The sequence below is a fragment of the Chrysemys picta genome, chromosome 15 (assembly GCF_011386835.1).
Source record: "Chrysemys picta bellii isolate R12L10 chromosome 15, ASM1138683v2, whole genome shotgun sequence".
NCBI lineage: Eukaryota > Metazoa > Chordata > Testudines > Emydidae > Chrysemys > Chrysemys picta.
In genome coordinates this window covers 11,916,158-11,939,962 of record NC_088805.1, presented here as the reverse complement: position 1 = coordinate 11,939,962, position 23,805 = coordinate 11,916,158, and the positions used below count along the sequence as shown (strand labels likewise).

Genomic DNA, 23,805 nt, shown 5'->3' with positions numbered 1-23,805 from the left:
CTCTCTGACAGTTCTCTAACAGCAGGGGAAAGACTTGGTGCCCGCCCCGATACCCACTGCTGTCCTCCTCCCCCCTTCTTCTAAGCCGGGATGTATGTTCCTTTACACCAAAGGTTCTCAAACTGTGATCCATGAGTTCCGTTCAGGGGTCCACAGATAGTTGCCTCTAAGGTGCACACCTGGGAAGCTGTACATGAGACAATGAAGGGTGACCCACCTAATTAGTGGAGCTACACAGGCAAGGCTGTACTAATTAGGTGCCTGGACCCCGGAGAAGATACACATATGTGGTGGCCGGGAGGAAGAGGGGGCAGATGGGAGGGGACAGTGGGGTGAGGGAGGGGGGGAATTTGGGACATGCAAGACTGCAGCAGCCAGAGAAAGAGATGACTTTCCCCAGCTCCAGGGCTGCAGCTGTCGGGGAGAGACAGCCCTCCTTCCCAGCCTCAGCTCTGTGGCTTCTGTGGCAAGGGACAGACCCTCCTCCTTCCCAGCCCCAGGTTGAGGGCTACTGCAGTGGGGGGAGAGAGGACAAAACCATTGCATTAGAAAGATAAGACTACTGATATTAAAATATGAGTTGTGTGCTTTTATTTGTTGAACAAAAAAAGTTAATTATTAAGTTTTTTATATACCGGTTTTATCCAAAGCGATTTACAACAGATAGCTAATCGTACAAACAACATTTTGGTCCACCGAGACCCTCAGCAATTTTCAAGTGGTCTGTGAAAAAAAAAGTTTGAGAACCACTGCTTTACACTGTACAATAGCAGTTTTTACTCCGCTCAACCCCTCCCCAATTCGTGTTTTTACCCTGCGGTTTATTTTTTTTTGGTCTTCCTCTGAAATCTCAAGACTGTTAGTGGTGGTGAAACTTTTTCAACTATGTAAATGACATTAAAGGATGGGAGAGATTGAGTCCAGGCAGAAGTGCGAAAAGGCCAGTCGTGAATTCTTGAGCAGATTCACCCCCATATGCAAAATAGCTTCCTGATTTAAAAAAATGTTAATGTCACATTTTTTTCTCAAGACATAAGTAGTGAACCAAAGGGATGCCTGCTTTTTTGCTTTCTCTGTTGAAAGAGGCATAGTTCAATCTCACAGATGGTCTGTTTAGACTAGAAATAGCTGGCCTATATGCTAATACAGGTAGCACCTTCAGCTCCAAGGAATGTACTCTATGTAAAAGGATCAGTAGGTATAGAGGATATCCCTTTAAGTCTAGTCTCCAGCACCCTCAAAGACTGTTTCATTGCCATTTATCAGAAGACAGCATCAGCTGGTTCCTTCTTTGAGTGAAGAATACATCATAGACATACATCCTACAGAGCAGGTGTACCAACAGCAGCTCTGATACTGCTAACATTTTCCACAATAATATAGATATAAAATATTTTTTCTGCCACTGTGTTCACAGTAATACCTCCTACAGCGAAATTCCAAGTAGCACAAGGCAAGGGCACTGCACTTCCTTAACAAAAGGAATCCACATAGGCTGAGGTCAATGTAAAACCATTTTTTATTCTAAATCACTTTCACAACAGTGAAAATTAGTGAACAGTAAAGGGTTGCACTGTATGTGCCATCTTTCTCTAACTGCAGGCCATGTGCAGTCTGAATACAAGGGAGGGGAAAATGATACAATACAAAATGCACACTAAGAAAATCAGAAGCATTAACACTTAAACTATCTCATTCTTGGATTGCCAGGAAACTAATTACTCTAAATTCTGTCATTGCAGCCACTTCAGTCTTCACCCCTTCAGCTTCTCAAGAGCAACTGGCAAAATAAGCTTAAAATTTTATATTTTAAAAACAAAATTTTTTTTATTAAGTCTGGTTTAATACCTCTTTTGTTCATGTTACAGCTGAATTTCTCACTGTCATCTCCAAAGGATAAAAGCTTTGAAGAAATAATCTTCATACCAGATTACTTCCGGAAGAACACGCTCTCTTTCCTAGCATAGCAGATTCTCAGAATAATGGTAGAAGGGAAGGAAATAAAATCCCTTTTACATTAGCAGATGAACGTTCCCTTTTCACCAGCAGGTGGAGCTGCCTCTCAATAAAACATCAAGGCACTGAAAAAGCTTCATAATATGGCCAGCTGATGATAAAAATGCACTTAATTTCCAAAATATGCACTACAGAAGCCAATTAGAAGGGATGAAGCTCCCAAAGTGCCTATACTGTTCAAGCAGCACTTGAATTACCTATACTCAACCAGATCTTGCATCTTGGTATATGATGGATGAGGTAAACTATTGCAGAAGCCAGCTTTGCAAAATCCTGCTTGCTTAGGAGACTTTTGGGGCAGGCAAACAAAACTCCTACCTGCTTCTCCCACACCATCATGCTACAGGTGGATGAACAGTTTGTGTTTAGGCAAGCAAGTTTCATTGCTACTGCTCATGGTTGTCCTGTCTAGGTACTTCATCCTTGTACATGAGAAAAAGCCTAGCTCCTGAAGCAAGTCAGTGAGTTTCTATATATTGATTTGTTTTGTCAAATATCATGATTTATTGTCCAGGAAGTCACAAAAAGCCTCTCTACAGGTTAGTCTCTGACTATTAGTGATCTGAGTCAAAGAAACAGTATCTCAAAATAAAGACAGAAGAGAATCCTTTTGAAAGTGTCCAGTTAAAATTAGAAGAAAGTCAAACAGAGGTAAAAAATCCCTCATATTTCAGGTACTGTGGATCCAGAGAATCAATCAGAAACACTTTTTAAAGCTTTATACCTAACAGAATTCCATAAAAGCTTTCAGAGTTGTGGGCACACCTTCTGCAAAATCCTCCTCCAGGCACAAAAATATTTGTAACCTCCTGTCCTTCAAATTATTATCTTTGGTAAACCTGCAGCAGCTCGTGCACTACAGCTATTCCTTATAGGCTGGAAGCAGCTGTGCACTACCATACAGGCAATGGTCTTACACTATTCCCTACAGTGGCACCTGCTAGGCAAGTTTAGATTTCATTGTTTGCCAAAATAAATGTGTTTGAAAAGTTAACCTCACAACTCACTTAATAAATCCTCATTGTGGCCTCTCCCCCGAAACAAGATGATCTCAGATCTGTAAAATTATTTTATTCAGAGTACACAATAGTCCTGGAAGTCTCACAACTTTGGAAGAAGGAGTGAGTGCAGCTACAGCAATAGAGTTATGAAGGTACTATCCATGAGGAAAGCCAAAGACAGCTGCACAAACCCAAGAAAAACAAACACTGCTTTGTCACTGAGGAACGGCACTGCATGTGGCCAGACAGGTACTCTACTGTCCAACAACCCTACCCAATCCCATGATGAGAGAATTTTCAAGAGTCTAGCTCCAGAAAAGTCAGATTATTTTACAATTTTAGGCTGAAGTTTCTTAACCCCTCCTGTTACAGCCATTCAAGTGCCATGGACTTTTCACAACTCTGGTGAGTAACAGCAGGTATAGAACACTGGTCTCCAAAGCTGATTCCATTTTCAGGCAGATGCCCTCCCAAAGAAGTCTTATTAGTGCTGCAAGGTATTTCCTGGCAAGAACTGGACTTTGATATAAAAAGATTAAAGAATGTTCTGGAACTTCAACTGATGCATTTCGTTCCCATCATGGATGTTACACACGTGATACTGATGAACAATGCAGTAGGTTCCTTTCCTCACCCGCCCACACTCCTTCAGTACCAGTGTCTTCCACATAAACCTGGCCTAGCTGATTGGCACAGGATTTCAAAGCAACGCTCCCTTTTGAGAGTGAAGCTCAAAGCTAGGTCCATGGTTGTATCTGGATACCAGCGGTATGAGACATGGCTGAGGTAAGACATGCTTTTTAACTGTTATTTAATTCCAAGGTTCTGATGCAACATGCGAAATTCCTCAATACGCTGTGGCACCACTGATTCCTGGAACCTGTGATTAGCTATGGAACCAGACACCAAAAAGTTTAAAGTGGGATGGGGGAGCAGTTTTTAACTAGTTCAGAGACCCTGATGACCAAGAATATACAGGGTATAGAGCAGTTATGCAATCAACAGCCAGAACATGATCACCAGAGCCACAAACAGGAAGAGACGAGATAGGAACTGCTCATCCACATACTGGGGAGTCCCTGGAACAGCTGAAAAACAGGAAGTAAAACAGTTCAGTTCTTTCCTCTTCTTCAAGATGTAGTATATACTGCACATAGCATATTCACAAGTCTAGAGAGATTAGCAAGGAACCCACCAGCTGACAGACTGCTACTGGCAAAATTTCTCTGTTACAGGAATGATTCAGACTGCCTCACTCACACTGGGAATTAGGAAGGAATGCAAAAGGTCAGATCCACAAAGCAAGATTAGGCCTGGGGACGTGACCCTACTCGAGCTTGCAGCCCTCACCAGAGATTTACAAAAGACAACGCTGAAGTAAGTCTATCTCAGCCAGGTGTTTCTACACTACAAAGTTTTGCATCAGCCTTTCTCCTCCACAAGAGGAAGCTACCTCAGAATAAGCAAGTTATAAACAGACAGAAAATTTTAAGGGGAGTCTTATACCAATAAAAAACTGGTGGGAAGCTTAAAGGAGCTGAAAACTAAGTGTCCCCCTCTGGAACAAAAATACTGAGCCTGCAGATGAACAACAGATTTAAAAAAGGATTACTGGCAATCCTTAATTTCCAGAAACTGGATAAGAAGGGATGGATCACTAGATTTCCTGTTCTGTTCATTCTCTCTGAAGCACCTGCTATTGGCCACCATCAGAAGATAAGCTACTGGGCTAAAAGGACCATTGGTCTGACCCAGTAAGGCCGTTCTTATGTACTTATTTAACCTGAACCAGCACAAATCCAGTGTCTCTAGCTCCAAGCGGACACACTCTTATGCAAGCAGATAGTACAAAGCAAGGTACAACTAATGGGCTAAATGAAGATGCCAAGGGGTATACAACTTAGCAGCCCTTTAAAGAGCTTAAGAATCCAGTTCAGTTTTCTCTCATTATTCCAAATGAAATACATGGACTGGGGCTCCTTTACTCTAAACACAGTATGGCAGACTATTGGCTAAAAGATTTATCACAGGCAGCCCTGGAAATCTTGGGCTGTAGGTTTTCTGCTCAAAACAGGCAGACTCTTGCAGTTTGACTACTGTGCAGAGGGATTGCCAAACCCTTCAGCTTTACAGACTGTTTGGCAATCCTCAGAATGAGGCCACTGTACTAAAGTAACTCAACTGGTTTTACTCAATTGACAGCATTGAAATTAATTCACCAGGAAGTTATTTGTTGTAGCACATAGGTGATCATCTTGAAGATGAACTGCAAAGCAAAGAAAGTAGTGTTCTTGCTTTTTCTTTATGGTACATTAAGACCGATAACTTTTTTGGGATGAAAAAAAGTTATCATATTTTGTATATGTGGGAGTTTTCCTTCTTTTTAAAAATGCTAGAAATTCAGGTCTCAACTTCTCTGGCTTTCCTGGAGAATCTTTTGGAGGACTGGAATGGAAGCGCTCAGATCACTGAAGGGGTTTTCCCAGTTCTCACTTGAGGGGAAGGAATGTTCAGTCGGGCTGATTTGAAACATTTTTTTGTTAAAACCTGTTTAACCTGCAATGTCACTATCGCTCTCCAGTTCTTCAATCCTCCAAAAAGTTCTTCAGCAAAACAGAGAGAAGTCATAAGCTGGTATTTTCTAATGTAAAAACATCAGAAAAATACCTTTAAAATGTATTTTATATAATAAAGACACAGCAAAGGTTTTGTTGTTCACTCTTAAACGATTAGCTCTACAGTGCACCAACACTGTGTGCTCAAAAGGGTGTTTCCCTACATGTTGTTTCACTGGTTTACTTTGGCATACAGACAAGGTAGTGATTTAGCAGGTTCTTTGCTTGAAAGATACAAATTAATCTATATGAAATTTAATTTCCTGTGGGATTTTCCCAGATGGTGAGATGCATAATACCTGGTGGAGGCCGCCCATCATTTATGTTGAATGCTGTGGCAAATATACCGAAGGGAAATGCTCCAATTCCAAATGACATTTGGAAGCCACCATCTCCAAACCCAAAGCCCTGGAATCCCTGCAGAGAAGAAAAAAATGGAAGTGAAACATACTGTCATTTATACTGCAAGACAGAGTAAAGCCAAATATTCCATGTCAATGGACTTCTTTAGGCTAAATGAGGACCACAGTGTCTGGCAGTTTTCAGTTTGTGCCTGTATGGTCCCACACCTCACTGCAGCTCATGTTTGAGGGCTACAGGTTAGCAAATGCTAAATGTTTTTGTAATTCTCTCACCAGATATCTGACAATGTATCATAATTTATATAATTGGATATCACTTATTTTTTTTTTTAAAAAGCTTTAATTAGGAGTCAATATTTGCTATCCATCAATCTAAAACAAAAGTAACATGAAAAATTACCCAACATTGCTCCTCGAGATATGTGTAAAGTGCTGTGCACAGTCACTTTAAAATTGTGTTCCTATAGCACCATAGGAAGCTTTATGGGGAGGAGGGGGAAAGAGTTCTTGCCCCAAGGAGCCTACAATATAGGTTATATACAACATAATGTGATGCAGGGAGACATGACATCAAGGAAGGAGGAGGGAAGGAAGGGTTGCTTTATGATCCAGCATCACTGACTGACTGTACAGGGTCCAAAGCAAAATTGCAGGGTTAGTCTAGCCCAGCAGAAAGATGAAACTCCTGAATCAAGGAACATTCAAATCCTTAAAATGGGTGCAATGTTTAGAAAATAACTAGTATGAAACAAACAATGATACTGTAAGGAATGGCTGTGGGAGAGCAAACCGTTACCCTAGTCCTAGACTCCACCCATCCACAGAAGATTGCCACCTTGGCTCAGAATTCTACCAGTGGTATCAGTTCTGGAGAATACCCTAGTTTCTAACTGTCCAGCTTTGAGTGTACACAGAACTGATCCCAGTGACATAATACTTAGACCTAGAGTTTATGGACTAACCCCTTGATTTGATTAGTAAATATTCTGACTCTTCTGCCTACATTGACAGATGTCTTGTCATCAACTCCCTACAAAAGGGGCCCGATGCAGCAATGCTTCTTTGCATGGCAGCTCCTGCAGTTTCAAAACCTGGAGAAGCAGCACCACGGCTGCAATGTCTTTATGCCAGATTCCTCCAATTAATGGCAGCACTTGCTAAAAGGTTCTACCAAGATGCAGCAGCTGATTTAATAAGCAGGCAACGCTCCGCGGAGAGAGAACTACTGAGCTCCCATTTATTCAATGTAGAAATGTTCCTTAATCATACGCAGCAGGGCTGTTTGTTTGAAACAATGAGATATACGAGTGCTCTCTGGGGACTTGAAGCTGAATTACATGGAAATATGCAAGTGTTTCATCAGGTCACGCTCACTTCTTACTGTCCTAGGAAACTCTGATCTATCCTGATAACTGTTCCCCATGTACAGCCTACTATTTATATTCACTGTATTTACATACCTGGGCTGCTGTTTGCATAAACATACCCCACTCCATTTGGGATGTGTATACATAAACATGGTAAAGTAATGTTCTATAGGGAAGTGGGTATCAGCACACAGCAGTGGTCCCAAATCTTTTGAGGATCGCCCTCCCCCACTTACTCCTGTCCACACACCCCTTGAGCTGGGAGCATGGCTGCAGCTCCGGGGGGCGGGAAGGGGGAGGAAGGAACACAGACAGGGGTAAAGGGGCCGAGGCTGGGGCCCCAGCCAGGCTGTGGTGTAGGCTGGTAGCTGGGCCTGCAGCGAGATACGGCTCCACTCCCAGCCTTGCCCCCAGCCTTGGCTCCGGGCTGGGAATAGAGCCACGGCTAGCGGCGACGCTGGGAGCTGGCATGGAGCCATCAGCAGAGCTGCGCTGAGGCTGGGGCCGGGGCCAGACACAGGGCACGTCTGGGGGCAGGACCGGAGCAGAGCTGGGGGTGTGGAGGGGCTGGATGGCACTCCCTCCCCACCCTCCATTGAGGCTGGCCTGGACCGGACCTTGTTGCGCCCCCTAGACATTCCTCCACAGCCCCTTAGGGTGGTGCACCCCACACTTTGGGGATCTTTGGCATACAGTGACAGAAGCACACAGTGTACATTTCCAAGACACCTCTCATTTGACAAAAAGGAGAGATATGTCCAGAACTATTTTCAGAAGCACTGCACCACTTATGCGTAGGGAGCATGTTCCGATTATGAAAGATAACATCCCCAGCAACACCATACTGTATGCTTTAATTGTAAAGTTTGAGTAAAGTTAACTCATGCTATAGAATGCTGAGGAATGGAGGCGTCCACAACACAACATCAGGTACCAAGAGACGTACAATAGGCAATATAAAAGGATCTCCACAGTTGGTCTCCCTCCTCCCCAAATCCTAATCCAATCTTTCCACTTTCACTTGTGTTTTACTTACCCCTCTGTTCTCTGGTTCAGGTCTCTGTCCCTGTGGTCGTGGTGGAGTTTTTTCTCTGGAAAAGACAGCAGAGTTAGTATAAGCATAGCGATATATGGTGTAATATTAGTTTCCTGCCCTGGCCAGTAAAACAGAACAAACATTAATTGCTCTTTCACAGATGTCCAGAGACCACTGAATTGTTGCAGCAGACTTGTGTGCAGTTAGCTTACTAGCAGGAGCCAGCAGGCCCACCAGTTAGTTGAACTTCCAGTTCCAAATCCACAAATTGAGATTCTACATTTCTGTGCAGCAACATCCTTGTTACATTTCACAATCAAGGGAGCTTGAAAACTGTGATCAGCCCAATGAATGTCCTGTCCAAGTTGTCCTAGTCAGGTAATATTTTGCACAATGTGCCATCTTCAGTTAGTAATTAGTGTTCAATTCAGTTAAAATAGATTTCCACAGATAAGCAAGAAACGGGGTGTGGGAATCCAGGCCCTGGGAGAGCCAGAATGTATTTGGTAGACATATCACCTCCCCTAAGTTTTGATCATCTCTTATCTGACACATCAACTGTATAATAATTAGGTTTGTGGTTTCCACAAAGAAGTGGCTGAATTTTGATTCCTTACCTGGGGTCCTGCTGCCCAGTACTACCCCTTCCATACAGAGGAATAACTTTATCTCGACTGATTCCTGCTTTACATACTGGACACACCTGCCTGTTTGGCCTGGTCTCTAACCACTAAAAGAGAAAAATAAAACAAAATAAATAAGGCACCATGAGAACAATGGAACAATAACAACATGCAAACATATCTCACACAGCCACACAAAAGACAGCCAAATAGAATTCTACAGCTATTCAGAAAAACAAGGAGGCAAACTGCCTACCCTTTGGAAATATATGGAGATATACCTATCTCATAGAACTGGAAGGGACCTTGAAAGGTCATCGAGTCCAGCCCCCTGCCTTCACTAGCAGGACCAAGTACTGATTTTTGCCCCAGATCCCTAAGTGGCCCCCTCAAGGATTGAACTCACAATCCTGGGTTTAGCAGGCCAATGCTCAAATCACTGAGCTATCCCTCCCCCAATGCCAAATGCCAAAGTGCCTCAGATTTGGGCAGTACTTGCTGTAGTTTAGTATAGTAAACTGCTATATCACATCTGCTGAACTGTACACTTGTAATTGGGCTGGGAAAACTCTGAAAACTACACTGTAGAAACAACCCTGCACCGGCCTGGGGAAGGAAGGACTAGTCTTGTCTCATCTCTAGTTTCTATAATTCTAACATACACAGAGTAGGGGTGTAACAGTAAGTGTGGCAATAGAAGTGCTTCAAGTTTTTAATCTCCATACTAAGCCCTCTCATCTGTCATATGTTACCTCTCCTCCCTGAATCACTAAATATTTGAGTGGTTAAGACCCTGAAAAAAAGGGACTTTGGGCTTATACTTTTCTTCCTCTGGAAAAGTGGATTGCAAATTATTGCATGTTAAGTTTCATTAGTGCATTCTGGTTACCCTGGAGAGAAGGAAGTGTGCTTAGAAAGAGAAGGGGATATTGCAGCTTCTGACAGAATACCCTAGAGGACTGAGGGGGTTATTGTGTAATAGGAGCTGATGAAAGACAAAGTAAAAAGAAAACGATCTTACCTGGTGTAAACAAGGCCAACTGTTGGTATTCCCAGGGTGAGTTGATAACAGGGCAGAAAGAGAGAAAGGTAAAAAAATGTAGTTAGTAACTTACACTGAGATTTGGAAAATATAGAGAGTATATTGGGGACAGCAGAAGGTTAAAGAATCAGCAATATCAGTACCATAACTTAGCATTAGAACAAACTGAACTTCTGAAAGTACAGCCAAAGTCAAACCTCCTCTGGCCCTTCCAGTTTATACACTCTGACAATAGGTTGCCAAATGGACAGAAACCACATCACAACTCTTGGTCCCTGTACTCTCACCATCTAGAAGTTCCACAGCCTTAGATATCAGCACAAAAAGCATATACAAAGGCTTAAATTAATCTTTCTGGGCCTTTTTGCACAGATTCTGCTCACTGATCCCATGAGCTCATGTCCTAGGCAAAGATGCAAATTAGAAAGATGGCAACCGTATGACGTTAGGATCTTAAGAATTAAGGGAGGAACACGTGGCTAAAATATTGGGAGGGATATGGAGAAATGTACATTATGCATCACGCTGTTAATTCTAAAATGGCATGAAGTATGAGGAACAGAGTAGGGTTATTCTAATTTCTCCTTTAAGACACTTTACTTCAATTAAAGTCCTTGAGGCAACTTTAAAAAAGTCAAAATCAAACAAAAAATGGCCACAAGATAAGACTACTTATCAAAAGACTCTGCAATCAACTGCTCTCCAAGTGGTATAAACAATATGCAGATTGTCAAGCGAAAGACTGGACCTTCAATCCTGGTGTAAAGTCACCCCACTTAGGTGGTTTCATCAAAAAGTTGTGATCACAAGGTTTCATTGTAAGAAAAGCCAGATAACAAGGACCTACAGCTGATATGTTGACACCAGAAACCAAATTCTACTTGCTTACACCCATGCAACCACACAGGTTTAACTGAGACCTGAATTTAATCCATAGTGTTTAAAACCCCACACAATTAGCAATATCAACCCTTGATAACTGTTACATAAAAAAAAAAATTGGGAAAGATGGTTATTTCCTATATCATTCCATCTTTCAACTACCCCAAAACAGTAACATTTGAGGCAAAACATTTGAGGCTTGCAGCCCACTGAAGTATTGTGGAAAAGCAGGGCAATCTACTTCAATGCTCAAACCTGGACAAGACACATGGGAGGCATAACATTTTTCTCTGTGTTTGTGGGACATCTACCCACATTGGACAGACGGTGGATCTGAAGAGCTAGTGCCATTGCCATGATGGTATGGGGAAAGAAAAATAACCTCCCAACAAAAATGGGCTCTCTACAACATTTCTGCCAGCACTAGCAGTGAAAGAAGGCCTGGGGTGAGGGTGCGATTTGCCTCAAAATTCATAATTTGGATTCCAGAGCCTGCTTCAAGGACAAGGTACAAAGCAGTTCCAGGTATGGATGGGTTACAGAGGAATTTAGACCCAAACAGTGGGTGTGTGCCAAGCCAAAAGGCATGAATGAAAATAATATTTCTTTGCCAAATTATATTAATCAAGGCTGTGCAATTCAGTTTTTAGCACAAGAATCCAGAGGGCTACCAAAAATCAAAACTTTAGGAGACCAACAGTAGCCTGGAGTAACTACATATTTAACAGAAGAATGGATCTGGGGGCAGAACAGTAAGTTAGCAAATTTCTGTTTACAGCACTCAATTCCAAGTCCATAATCCCATTCACATTTTAAGATTGCAAGGCTGGACTTTTCATCTGACATTTAACCTTGTTACATTCTCGGCTCCTGGAGGATAAAAGTGTGTTTGTCCCAGACCCATATTCTGGCCTACCTAAGGAAAGTAGAATACTGACCAGAAGAGGTGCCCACACAGGCTGATAACCGCATCCTTGGCAGTGTCTAAACAGATGTTGCATTCAAAAGTGCTGTCCTGATTAGTATTGTCCCCAGCACCATTACTACTGCTGCTACCACTGGTCCCTCCAGTATTGGAGTTTTCAGTGGATGTAGACGCCGTGGGCCCTTTACTTGCCATCCTCAGGAATTAATCAGATCCAAGGTCAGTAAAATCTTCCAACTGGAATCCTGTGAGACAGAGAAAGAGAAATTCCACTTGCATTACACTGTTACATTCGTGTCCTATTTGAAACTGAAAGATGAAAAAAAAAAATTAAGCTTACTTGCCCAAGGACCATTTGGATCCCAGATTCCAACATCTCAATTTTATGGTAGCCAAGAGGAGTCTTTTTTAGAAGTTAAGCTGTCTTGAATATCGGTCATATGGCCTAGCTGCTGACATCACCTACATTTTTAAATTTTCGGTGCACTGACTGACTAGCACATTAAACCCCAAGGCTGAAAATTAAGACCGGTTTCCCATCTCCATCATCTTGTAAATGTTACCAAACAGCAGTTACTCTTTGCAGAGTGTATTGTTGATACATGTACATTTAGTCATATGTGCTCTTCCCACAATTCAGTACAGGACACAAATGTTTGAGCACAGCCTGAAAAGGAGTTTAACAAAGGACCATGCCAGGAGACCTTTCTTCTAGAATTCAGTGAGGTGTGTACGTACACACACACACACACATTTTGTTTACATCCATTAGTTCAGGTTACCAGGAGCCCGGGGAAAGAAGGTGGATGGAAGTGATCCTTGCACCAGGGTGGATTGATTTAAATCATCAATTTTAGATGTGTTTCACATTGGTATTTTTTAGTTATTTTTCTCAAGACAGGTTGATTCTCATTGGTTGTAAAAATTAAAACAATGTTGACTTGCAACTGAATGCAACCTGTGTACTAAATTTGGTACCTCTTTTTGCTAACCATGGGATACAATATATCTACACACACTTATTTAAGCAATTATACAGCTTAATTTACATGTATGGAGATTCTTAATTTTTACCTTTTTATTATGTTAGAAAATGGTAAATGGGGGTTTTCTTATTTACTAGATACTTTTTTTTTTTAACTTGTGATTTGTGTCAAGCTCCTTTTGGAGGTTGATTGGAATTCACTTAAAATGCACAAACAAAAACAGCATTTTAAATTTTGTTTTTAAATAGAACTATCTTAAATGTACCGGATACGTAAGAAAACAAAGTTTATCAATAATGTTTTGCATTTTAAACTAGCTGATGTAAAGGACGCATTATCTGTAGTTAGTGAACGGAAATGAGTGTTTCTGGTCACCATGTCATTCAAGATTTTAGAACCAGTAGATCTCATCTTCTTATACCTGATTTTTATTCCTAGATTGGGAGAGGAAGACAAGTTTTCCTGCTTTTTCCTTCTTAACTTTGACTGAACTAGCTATTGAACTGAACTAGCTGAATAAACTAACATTTAAAAAGTTACTCTCTTGCACCTGCAGGAGAGGCTATCTACTCTCAAAATCTGGTTTAGCACTTCAACAAATTTTGGTTCCAGATACTTACAACCGTTCAGTGAGTCTGACTTTCTTTGAAACTCAGCAGCAAACATACACTGCTTAATATTTTTTGTATTTAATTTAAAAATATAACAAGTAGTTTAGGCCTTAACATAGATTATCAATTTCAAATTTACCTAATTACATGTATTTTTTAAAAATATATATTTAATTTAAATTGAAAAATTCCGATATATTTCTTTTAAAACATCCTTGTTTCTTATCCACCCTTCCCTCTCACTGCTGTCATGGCCCTGGGTGGAAGTGAGCCGTGAACATTTCTAGCAATTATGTTGCAGAAGCACCCAGTACACTGAGGACTGAACATCCCAGTTGTTTGTACAGCTCACATGCTCATGTTACCTGTGCAGCACATATCATGTATGTCTACTCAACAGGATTCTCTCTCTTTTTATTTCTTTCTGCTAAAACATAACTACCATAAACCTTAGTATGGGATTTCTCTGACATGCGAATCCCAAAGCACTTTACAGAATGGAGACAGCATGAGCACAAAACATGTACATCCCAGGAAATAGAGATATACTTCTGCTGTCCAATACAAATACCAGAAGTCAACTCTGATTTTTAATCCAGAAATCAAGAACAAATCTATACCTGCTGAGTCAGTCACAATTAACCAAGAAAGAACAATTTAAATCTTAGTCCATTGCACTTTACATGAGAAAAACAAGGAGCTCAGATACCAAGATGCTGAAAGTCTATCAATCATAGATACCCATATGAGAGAGAGAAACAGATGACTGTCTAAAACTTTCACAAGTCCACAAAAATTAATTATTTGGAAAGGGCAACTAGAACCTTTCATAAACTACTGACTGCATAACTTACCCCACAAGTACTAAAACGGTCACCTCAGCTTCCTGAGTAATGCTGAAGCACACATGTGGAGCTGTAAAACAAAACTTCAGTTTCTCCAGCTTTTATCGCAGAGTTCTTTTCATACAATGCAACTCCGCTCCAGGACTAAAAAAGTGTCAAGCCTGAGTCCAATTAAAGTATTGCATCAATGACACCACAACAGAACAAATGGGGAAGGAGAAGAGATTTATTTCTACAGAGCTTTTTCACTCAGTTACATCATTTTGCCTGGGGTCCCAGAAGGACAGCTCAGTGTTCCCAACTACTGTGCCTTAATGCACACTGCCTCTCAGCACTGCTGACTCCTAGCATTTCACAGCATGGCTTCATTTACCCTCATCAGCAAGGCAGTTTGCCATTGTTAAAAAAAAATAAAAAAAATGCTTTAGTACAGGACAGGTGGAAATGCTACCAATTCCCGAATTACACATTAAAAAACAATTTTCACTGTTCTCATGCATCCTTTCTGCCAGAACCTTTAGCAGCATTAGCTTATCTTGCTCAGATAATGAATGTTTACATGAACCCCAATAACAAAAAAATCCAAAACTGAAGCAAGAAGTTAATGTTTAAAGTACCAGGATTCGTTCATGTGGTATTCTGCTTTAAATATTGATTTAATATTTTAGTAGGAGGAGAGATGGAGGAAGGATTTACTCCTACAGATTTGGGGATCCATAGCATGAATTTTCAGACCTGGATTTAATGTTCTTTTTAAAGCAGATTTGGTCATAATGCAAGAGAGAAACCAGATAAACAAAAAGGTGTAATTAGTTCTGTTTCTGCCAGTATCTTCCTTCTCCGCACTTGAGCCGTCAGGTGACCCTGTTCAGCTTTTCTCCCACAAAAGCCTTTGTACTTTCTCCAATACTGACCCGTACTCCTGGAAAGAAAGACCTTCCTGACCCTGTAACTGCACCTCCTCCAAGTCTCTCTTCAGTACCCTCTTTCAGATCTAATCTAATCCCCCATTAGGAATTCATCAATTAAAAACATAAAAATATTACAAACATAATTAATAAGCTAAGACAATAACTAGCATGTACTGTGCAAGACTGTCTCATTCCCACCCACTTGTCTGTTGTAATCTCTCACTGAGGCACAACATGTCTTATTTAACCTAGTTTGTAATAAACTCTTTGGAGCAGGGAGGGACAATCTTATATTTGTCTGTAAAGCACCATGCAGACTCCTATGGTATTGTACAAACATTATTATTTATACATTTGAAATTAAAGTGAGACAGGATTTGATACCCATAGAGTAAGAAGCACATTTGCTCAATCCATAATAACTGGATCTCTTATGTTCTAACTAGAACAGATTCATAAGTTTGAGAGTAAATTCCAAGATGATACCACCTTCAGTCAACCACCTGAGCTTGTTAAAAGAAATGCTAGGCAGAGAAGTACACTTAAGAAAAATCAAATAAAACAGGCCAGACCCTTTTTGTATTTGATTCAGGGCTCAGATGAAGGAAACACCATAAGCACCTCAGAAGCCACTGTTGCTTTCAGGTTAAATTAAACACAAAAGTGTTCATTAAAAGTGGGGAGAAATAATTGGGTGTACAAAGGTACTAATCTAGGTTTGCTAAACCTTTGCCCTTTTGACCAGCTCTTCAAGTCCCACTTCACAAATGCCAGGACCATTGAAGAAATTGAAGGAAGGAAGAAGGTGCAAGAGTTAGTTGTGACCTCATGGCAAGTTTTCAAAGATATTCCACTTTTCTTCCCTTGTTCTTTGTTATCAAGACATTTCCATGAAAACAAAGTATTTGTTTCTTAAGTGCCCATCTGTTCCTGCTGTTTATTCCCCAATTTGAAGTCATCATCCTCTGTGATATCGCAACTGGTTGCTGTGGAAATGACTGATATCACAGTGTATTATTACTTGACATGGGGAACAAACAGCAGGAACAGATGAACTGTTAAGAAAAAAGAAACTTGTTTTCATGCAGATGTCCTTAAATAAACAAAAAGGGCGGGGGGGGGGGGGTAGAAAGATATATGGGAAGGGATATAACATGCCTTCCTTTCGGTTATCCAGGCTTTGCTGGAGCCAGTCTGGTTGAAAGAGCAGATGAATATGTGAGGAGAAAGGAGGCTTTAAGAAGCAGATGGCACTCTGGGGCCTGAAGGTTCCATGGCAGTTGAGAGCAACAGATGGTCTAAGAGACTGAGGAGGAAATAATAGCGTGGGAGACTGGTGAGGTTTATGTGCTCATCTGTGCGCCTGCAAGAAGCAACTGAGGAGAAGATACCCACAAAATATTTAGGAAATATATTCTAAAGACACAGAGTGGAGTAGAGAAGTGGGGGAATGATGCACCAGGAAATGCAGGGCTGGAGCATCAGACAGTGAAAGAGACCAAGTGTATGGATCTAAGAGAAATGAGAGATTTTCCGGAGATATAGCGATTTGCTTCTGAAAACTATGAGGAACTTCACAGGAAAAAAGAGATCATGACATTTTAAATTAAAGCATCCAAAAATCTCAATGACAAAGAGCACAGATGGCCAATAATTCAGAGTGCAGAATAGAAAGCATCAGAAGATAATATCACCTAAGTTATAAATCATATTTGTAGGGTATATAAAATGTTTAGAAATGTTTGCTTTATAATGTTAGTTATTTCATAAATATTAAGAATAACTGCTTTCCAATTGGGCTCTAGGTCACTGACTACATATTAACATTTTTAATTATTATTTCTCTTTGCTGTATATCTTAAATATGAGATTTAAAGGAACACTGTCAGGTTAAAAAACCTGAAAAGAAAAATAAGTTTCTTTGCTCCTTTTACTAATGTGTCACAGTGTTACATTACTAAAGAGATTACTAAAATTTAAAGAATTTTTCAAGTCTAGTTTGCTTCTCATGACAGATTCTGTTTTATTCAGGTTCTAAATTTCCCTCTGCTTGGACAATTAACATTTCAGGTTCACTTTCTTCTGATGTACTACCACAATATCACAATGTTTTTGTTGCAAACATGGCAATCCAAATTTTAAAATGATCACTTTTCATTAATATTATAAAAGTTTCAAGAACATCTCTCTCTCGACACTAGGTTTAGAAGAAGACCCACAGACATAAAACAAAATACAAATTTGAAACCTACAATGTGAGAGTTCTCTGAACTTTAAGTGTACCTAACATAATAACAGGTTACTTTTTCTGCAAGAGCTGATGTTTGCTGACAGCCCCATGAAAAACAGTACGTTTATTTCCTGACATTCACAGCATGTTCATTCCTGCTGAAGTAAAACTGTTAATTATTAAACATACATTTACCTAGTTGCCTCTTTATTCCCTTCCCCCATCTCTTGACAGGTTATGTTTCAACTCACTCTTTAGATAATCAGTCATGCATGTTCTATTCTCCTTTTGTGGTTTTTATGTTTCTGTGCTGTATATCCCTTTCAGTGTTAGATGAAGTGGTCCCTACATATATATATAGGCTAAACATCAATTTAAAACACCATCTTGCACATTAATCTACTACCAGGAACCCATGCAGCAATTCAGAGACACATTTAATTCACTGGGACGCTTCAAAGACCTGTGCTAGAGGATTAGAATGCAGGATTGAGGCCTATGTTTAAAAAGTGATTTGGAATCCATTGATCGGAAATGTGCTATACAAATGCAAGGTACTTTGTTAGTATAAAAAATTATTGTGAACGCCAAGCATGTAAAAGACAAAGATAGCTTTGTTCTGTTTTACGCTCTCTCCCGTCCATTAAACAGATAACAGACTCAAACAGAACTTGGAATGAAGCCTATGAACACACTTCTTTTTTTAAACCCTGGCAAATCTAAGGGATAAAGAAAACTGATATAATCAGTTAGATAATGCCAGAAAAATATTCAGATGATATTAGATTATGTAATATGTTTTATAGGATTAAATCGGTCATAAATGTACTATGTGGACTAATTATTATAACTTTATAGGTTGCCAGGGGAGGTTTTATTTGAAATTAACAAAATAAAAAAAAGCATATAAAGCAATCCCAGAGGGCAATTAAAATATATCAGAAGTTACTATATTTGAAGATAAGAACTAAAACCCAAATATTAATCTATTTATAAAGAGCCACATCTTTAATGGACACTTATGAAACATTTTAGATCCCTGGGGAGAAAAAAAATCTAACTGTAGAGAGCAACAAATAATGTTAAGAGGCCGAAGCACTTTACAAAGGAGTGTAAATTATCCCAATTTTTACAGATGGGGAAAACAAATTGTTTCCCTGCAGACATACAGGAAGCCAGAAGCAAAAAGGAGAACAGAATCCAAGTCTCCTTGCTATTGGACTCCTGCTCCAACCATTGAGCAGTACCATCTCCCTCAGTTGCAAAAGTAAAAATCACAAAGTCCCACTGTTACATGTAAACCTAAAATCTGCTATTCTATAATTCACTAAAGAAAAGACAAGAGTGCTCTCATTCTGTTTTGATATAATCTTAAAACGTTTTGGACAAGAAAATCAAAGGATGAAATGGAAGAGGAATACAACACAGTCACTGTTACAGAAAGAAGTGCAACTGGGACAAGCGACTATTTACCAAATAACATTTTACAAAGGACCCACACACGGAGAAGGGGGGAGTGGTTATTTCCCTCCCGAGTCAAGCCAGATCCTGGGACACCTTGTGCCATGTGTTAGTTTGGGAGAGTAAACATTAACAAACTGTGATTTCCAAGGCATTTTCTTGTAAGACTTATGAGTTACCCAGATAATGGTCTCAGGTAATAAAAACTACTTGTAAACAGATGTAAGTTCAAAGTGTATCAGTGAGGAGACACCCCCTTGCACACGAACTGTTCGCCCTCCCCCACGGACGGACAAAATAAGAGCGAGAGGCGCCTGTCTAAGGAGCCAAAAGGTTTCGGCTTCTCCTTCCAGCTCCTGACCACCTACTGCTAACTTGACAGGATGCCCCACACACCCACCCGATAGCTCAGCCCCGCCCAAGTCCCCCGCCCGACCGACCCCCTCCTCAGCCCGCTTCCCGGCCCAGGCCTCAGGCCCGCCCGCAACCCCAGGCAGGGCCTCGAAGCCGCCCCGCGGCAGTCTCAGGCCCGTCCCCCCGCTGCTCACCTGAGAAGCAGGTGCCGCGACCCCCACGACAACTACAACAACCCCGAGACTCAGACTCCCAGCTGGCTCCAACCCGCGCTCCAGCTTCTCCTCCCTGGGCCGCCGCTGTCACCTGATCCCCCGGAAACCCAGCCCCGCCTGCATTGTCCGGGACCAGCCTCTCGGCCGGCACACGGGACCGCGGCATCGGGTTCCGCCTGCCAGGGAGACTGGGGGACAAATCTCATACACCCTAAGGGCTGGGGCACGTAGATCCCACGCACCGGGGGGAGCGGGGCGAAAGGAGTCCAGCTTCCACACAGGGGAGGGGGGAATGGAGGCTGTTTCCGCACACATTGGCCTCTAGGCTGACCAGATAGCAAGCGTGAAAACTCTGGACAGGGGATGTGGGAGGGGTAATAGAAGCCTATATAAGAAAAAGCCCCAAATATCAGGACTGTCCCTATAAATTCGGGACATCTGGTCACCCTATTCCTAGGGCAGTGGAGCAGGGGTTAACTTAAGGTTAAACACCAAACAATGCTTTGTTTCTACTAAACTTAAGGAAACTAGACCACCGCAGCAGGTGTCGGTGTCTGGATTCCACACACAAGGGGCTGGGGTGTGGGAGAAGAGTGGCGCTTCTGCATTGGTCTACATACAGAGACAGAGGAGATGTCCAACCCCCCATCCCCTCCGGCCTTATTGTTTTTAAATAGACCATGAACTACCTATGGCTTCAGCCTGGGAAAGCAGAGGCCCTAACAGCCAAGAAATCAACACCAGTAGCAGATGTCTACCGCAAGATCCACAGCAAAGCTACAAACAAGCAGCCATGCTGGAATTTCCACTTGTATGCAAGTGTATCAACTAACAACACACAGTTAAGGTGAAGATGTATGTAGTATCTAAAATGGGGAGCCATACAGGAAACCAATTTTGATCCTGCCCTCTGGCATGGGGCAACACATCATGAGATTCATTCACCCATTTATGCTAGTAGATTTGCTGTCTTTAGAAATTGGTCAGAGGAGGCAAACTCATTCATCACAGTTTTATGACACTTAAAGCAGCATGTTGAGATAACAGAATGGTTTGACACAACATTAATGTTGCATCTAAGTTTCAATGCTCTGATGTAATATCGAACAATTAAGATGTTATATGGGCCACAAAGGTACTTGTGCGATTCTGAGATAGCCCTATTAAAGCTGGGATGATCCCAGAAAACTTGGACCACATAGCAACAATCACCATATAGCTACTGTCTCAAAAATTTCCTATAGGTTTTCATTACAAAATAAAAGTTTCTATTCTTATATCTGTTGTTTTAAAAGCATAGAAGTAAGTTAATGTTCTCAAAAAGGTTGTCTCTGATTCCTGAGTGGTATAGTTACCACTCTTATCAGAAGGTAAGAGACCTAGGCATCACAGTGACAGCTCAACAAAATACTTTTCTTAATGCACAATGGCAGTTAAAAATAAATTAGATGTTAATGTATCTAAAGAATGGGATAGAAAACAATATTAAAAATATTGTGATGCCTTACAATTGGCAGTTGTAATAAATGGCTACAAAGCATACAGTATGTCATGGGGAAAGGTCCAGAGATTATTTAAGCAGGTTAGTTGAAAGTGTAGGGCAGTGCAGTTCCATTTTTTTTTAACCCAGTTTTGAGTTTGCTAGTAAATGATGTTAGACTATTTGAGATCCTTGGAGACTGTCTCCTCTGTATGCACAGAACAGTTATACAACAGGCAGTGACAATGCAGATTTATTTTACACTGCAGTACCAATGTGTTTCACCCCTCCTTGATACAGAGTAGATACTGCCTACCTCAAATTTTTTCCATGTTTTACTGAATTCTTGTGCACCTTGTGACCCTCGCCCCATCTGCTTTTGAGAGGTAACTTCCTTCCACTTAATAATGCAGGAAAGGTTATCATATGAGATGGAGCCTAGCAGACACTTTCTGCTCCCTCTGTGATATCAGAGTGCTGTGGATGACTGTACATCAACACCTTGGTTTTGAATGCCATAAATCAATGTTTTTCACCCAGGGACGTCACAAAAGGCAACAAGGCTGGTAGTGAGATGTTGAACATTTCCATTACAATCTAAAGCAAAGAAAATCTCATCCCTGCAGTCCCTGCACACCTGTGCCTTTCAAGGTCAAGTATTCTCTGTCAACTTCTCAAAACACATACACAAATATATAGTATCAGAGGGATAGCCGTGTTAGTCTGGATCCGTAAAAAGCAACAAAGCGTCCTGTGGCACCTTATGCTGCAATACCTCTGTTAGTCTATAAGGTGCCACAGGACTCTTTGTCACAAATATATAGGCTTGTAATTGATACATTTTCCACTCTTATAGTGAATGTAATCAGCTAATTTTTTTTTTTAATTTGGATAAGGGGTTGCCAACCTGAAAGGTGGAGAAACACTGAAATAAATCTTCATATTGTCCCTTTCAGCTAAATGAACATACATAAGCCAGTAGGTGAACACTTCAATCTCCCTGGTCATTCTATTACAGATTTAAAAGTCACTATCATTGAACAAAAAAACTTCAGAAACAGACTTCAAAGAGAAACAGCAGAACTAAAATTCATTTGCAAATTTAACACCATTAATCTGGGCTTGAATAGGGACTGGGAGTGGTTGGCTCATTACAGAAGCAGCTTTTCCTCTCCTGGAATTGACACGTCCTCATCCATTATTGGGAGTGGACTACATCCACCCTGATTGAATTGGCCCTGTCAACACTGGTTCTCCACTTGCAAAGTAACTCCCTTCTCTCCATGTGTCAGTATATAATGCCTGCATCTGTAACTTTCACTCTATGCATCCAAAGAAGTGAGGTTTTTACCCACGAAAGTTTATGCCCAAATAAATCTGTTAGTCTTTAAGGTGCCACCAGACTCCTTGTTGTTTTTGTAGATACAGACTAACACGGCTACCCCCTGATACTTTCAGCTAAATCAGGGGTCGGCAACCTACGGCACACGTGCCAAAGTTGGCAGCAAGCCGATTTTTTCCTGTCACGCGGCGTGGGCTGAGTCGCTCAGCCCCACAGCCACTCTGGAGTTCCCGCTGCTAGCTGCTGTCTCCTGCGGGACCCGTCGCAGGTTCAACTCAGCACCTGCTGCTGGCCTGGGGGGAAGGAACCCCAGGCTGGCAGCGGGCTGAGACCCCGGCTGGCAGGAGCCGCCGGTGAAAACCCCAGAGCCACGGCGGGCTGAGCTGCTCAGCCCGCCCCGCTCTTAAGTTCCTGCTGCCGGTTCCTGCCAGCTGGGGTTGCGCCGCGGGTCCAACTCAGCACCCGCTGCTGGCCTGGGGTTCCTTCCCCCAGGCTAGCAGTGGGCTGAGATCCCAGCTGGCAGGAGCCTGCAGCCGAAACCCCAGAGCGGGGGTCGGGCTGAGCCGCTCAGCCCACCATGCTCTGGAGTTCCCGCTGCCAGCTCCTGCCAGCCGGGGTCCCCACGGATCCAATTCAGCACCCGCTGCTGGCCTGGATGAAGGAACCCCAGGCTGGCAGCGGGCTGAGACCTCAGAGTGGCAGCAGGCTGAGCCAGTCGCTGCTCTGGGGTTCCGGCTGCTGGCCCCTTGCCAGCAGGGGTCTCTACCGTGCAGCTCCACTCACCTTGTTTCAGGTTGGTGGCTCTCTTGCAGACAGGGTCCAGGCCTCCAGCCCTGCTCAGGCCTACCAGCCACCTACTCCACTCACCTCAGCTGCCAATCTTGGTTTCCAGCCCTTGCTCATCCTGCTTTCGGGCCTGGAGTCCCAGCAGGCCACCCTTTACATATAACAGTAGTTTGGTTATATATTATAGACTTATAGAGAGACCTTCTAAAAAGCGTTAAAATGTATTACCGGCACGCGAAGCCTTAAATTGGAGTGTATAAATGAAGATTCGGCACACCACTGCTGAAAGGTTGCCGACCCCTTTGCTAAATGATCATTCAGAACAGATTTAAAATGGATTACATGAAACAGGATCACTGCAGAGGGAGATACAAGCATGCCCCCCCCCCAACCAGCCCCACTAGGGAAGTGCTCTCCACTCTCACCCCATCCACTTGAGGGAGAGACGAGGGTCGCGGAGTCTCCCCGCCACAGCAGGAACTTGCAAACGCATGGGATCAGCAGAGGGCTCTCGGTCCCCTATCACTGTGGCCTGGACTACAAGTCCCAGGATGCTAAGCGGTTTCCAAGATGGCAGCGCTCCTGGGTGGCTGTGGCGCGAATGTTTCGGACTCGGAGAGCAGCAGCAGCGCGGAGGACTTGGAGCGGTTTCGCGAGGCCGCCTGGGACCTGGCTGGACAGCGGTCGGCGGTGGTTCCGCCGGAGCCCGGCAGCG

At 42.2% G+C, this 23,805-nt stretch overlaps 2 protein-coding genes across 11 annotated transcripts in view; one reads left to right on the top strand and one right to left on the bottom strand.

The window, feature by feature from the left end:
• Window positions 1-820: 820 nt before the first annotated feature.
• On the bottom strand, window positions 821-23,652 carry RNF185 (ring finger protein 185). Of its 5 annotated transcripts, none has more exons than XM_008172040.4 (7): window positions 23,516-23,652; window positions 11,883-12,114; window positions 10,042-10,060; window positions 9,015-9,127; window positions 8,398-8,452; window positions 5,932-6,049; window positions 821-4,105 (listed from the first exon to the last, which is right to left on the bottom strand). In XM_008172040.4, the coding sequence occupies exons 2-7, from the start codon at window positions 12,062-12,064 to the stop codon at window positions 4,008-4,010; spliced, it is 585 nt and encodes a 194-aa protein (XP_008170262.2). In that variant the 5' UTR covers window positions 12,065-12,114; window positions 23,516-23,652; the 3' UTR covers window positions 821-4,007. The 5 variants fall into 5 exon arrangements, with proteins under 5 accessions (XP_008170262.2, XP_023964491.2, XP_005288718.2 ...); XM_024108723.3 differs by lacking the exon at window positions 23,516-23,652 and adding an exon at window positions 23,088-23,112; XM_005288661.5 differs by lacking the exon at window positions 23,516-23,652 and adding an exon at window positions 19,462-19,600.
• C15H12orf43 (chromosome 15 C12orf43 homolog) overlaps window positions 23,593-23,805 on the top strand; it is a 35,569-nt gene continuing 35,356 nt past the window's right edge. Inside the window, exon 1 of one of the 6 annotated variants that reach the window (XM_042841656.2) lies at window positions 23,593-23,805. In XM_042841656.2, coding sequence (XP_042697590.2) covers window positions 23,661-23,805 — 145 coding nt within the window. In that variant the 5' untranslated portion in view covers window positions 23,593-23,660. The other 5 variants (XM_005288667.5, XM_042841654.2, XM_005288665.4 and 2 more) reach the window with 5 other exon arrangements.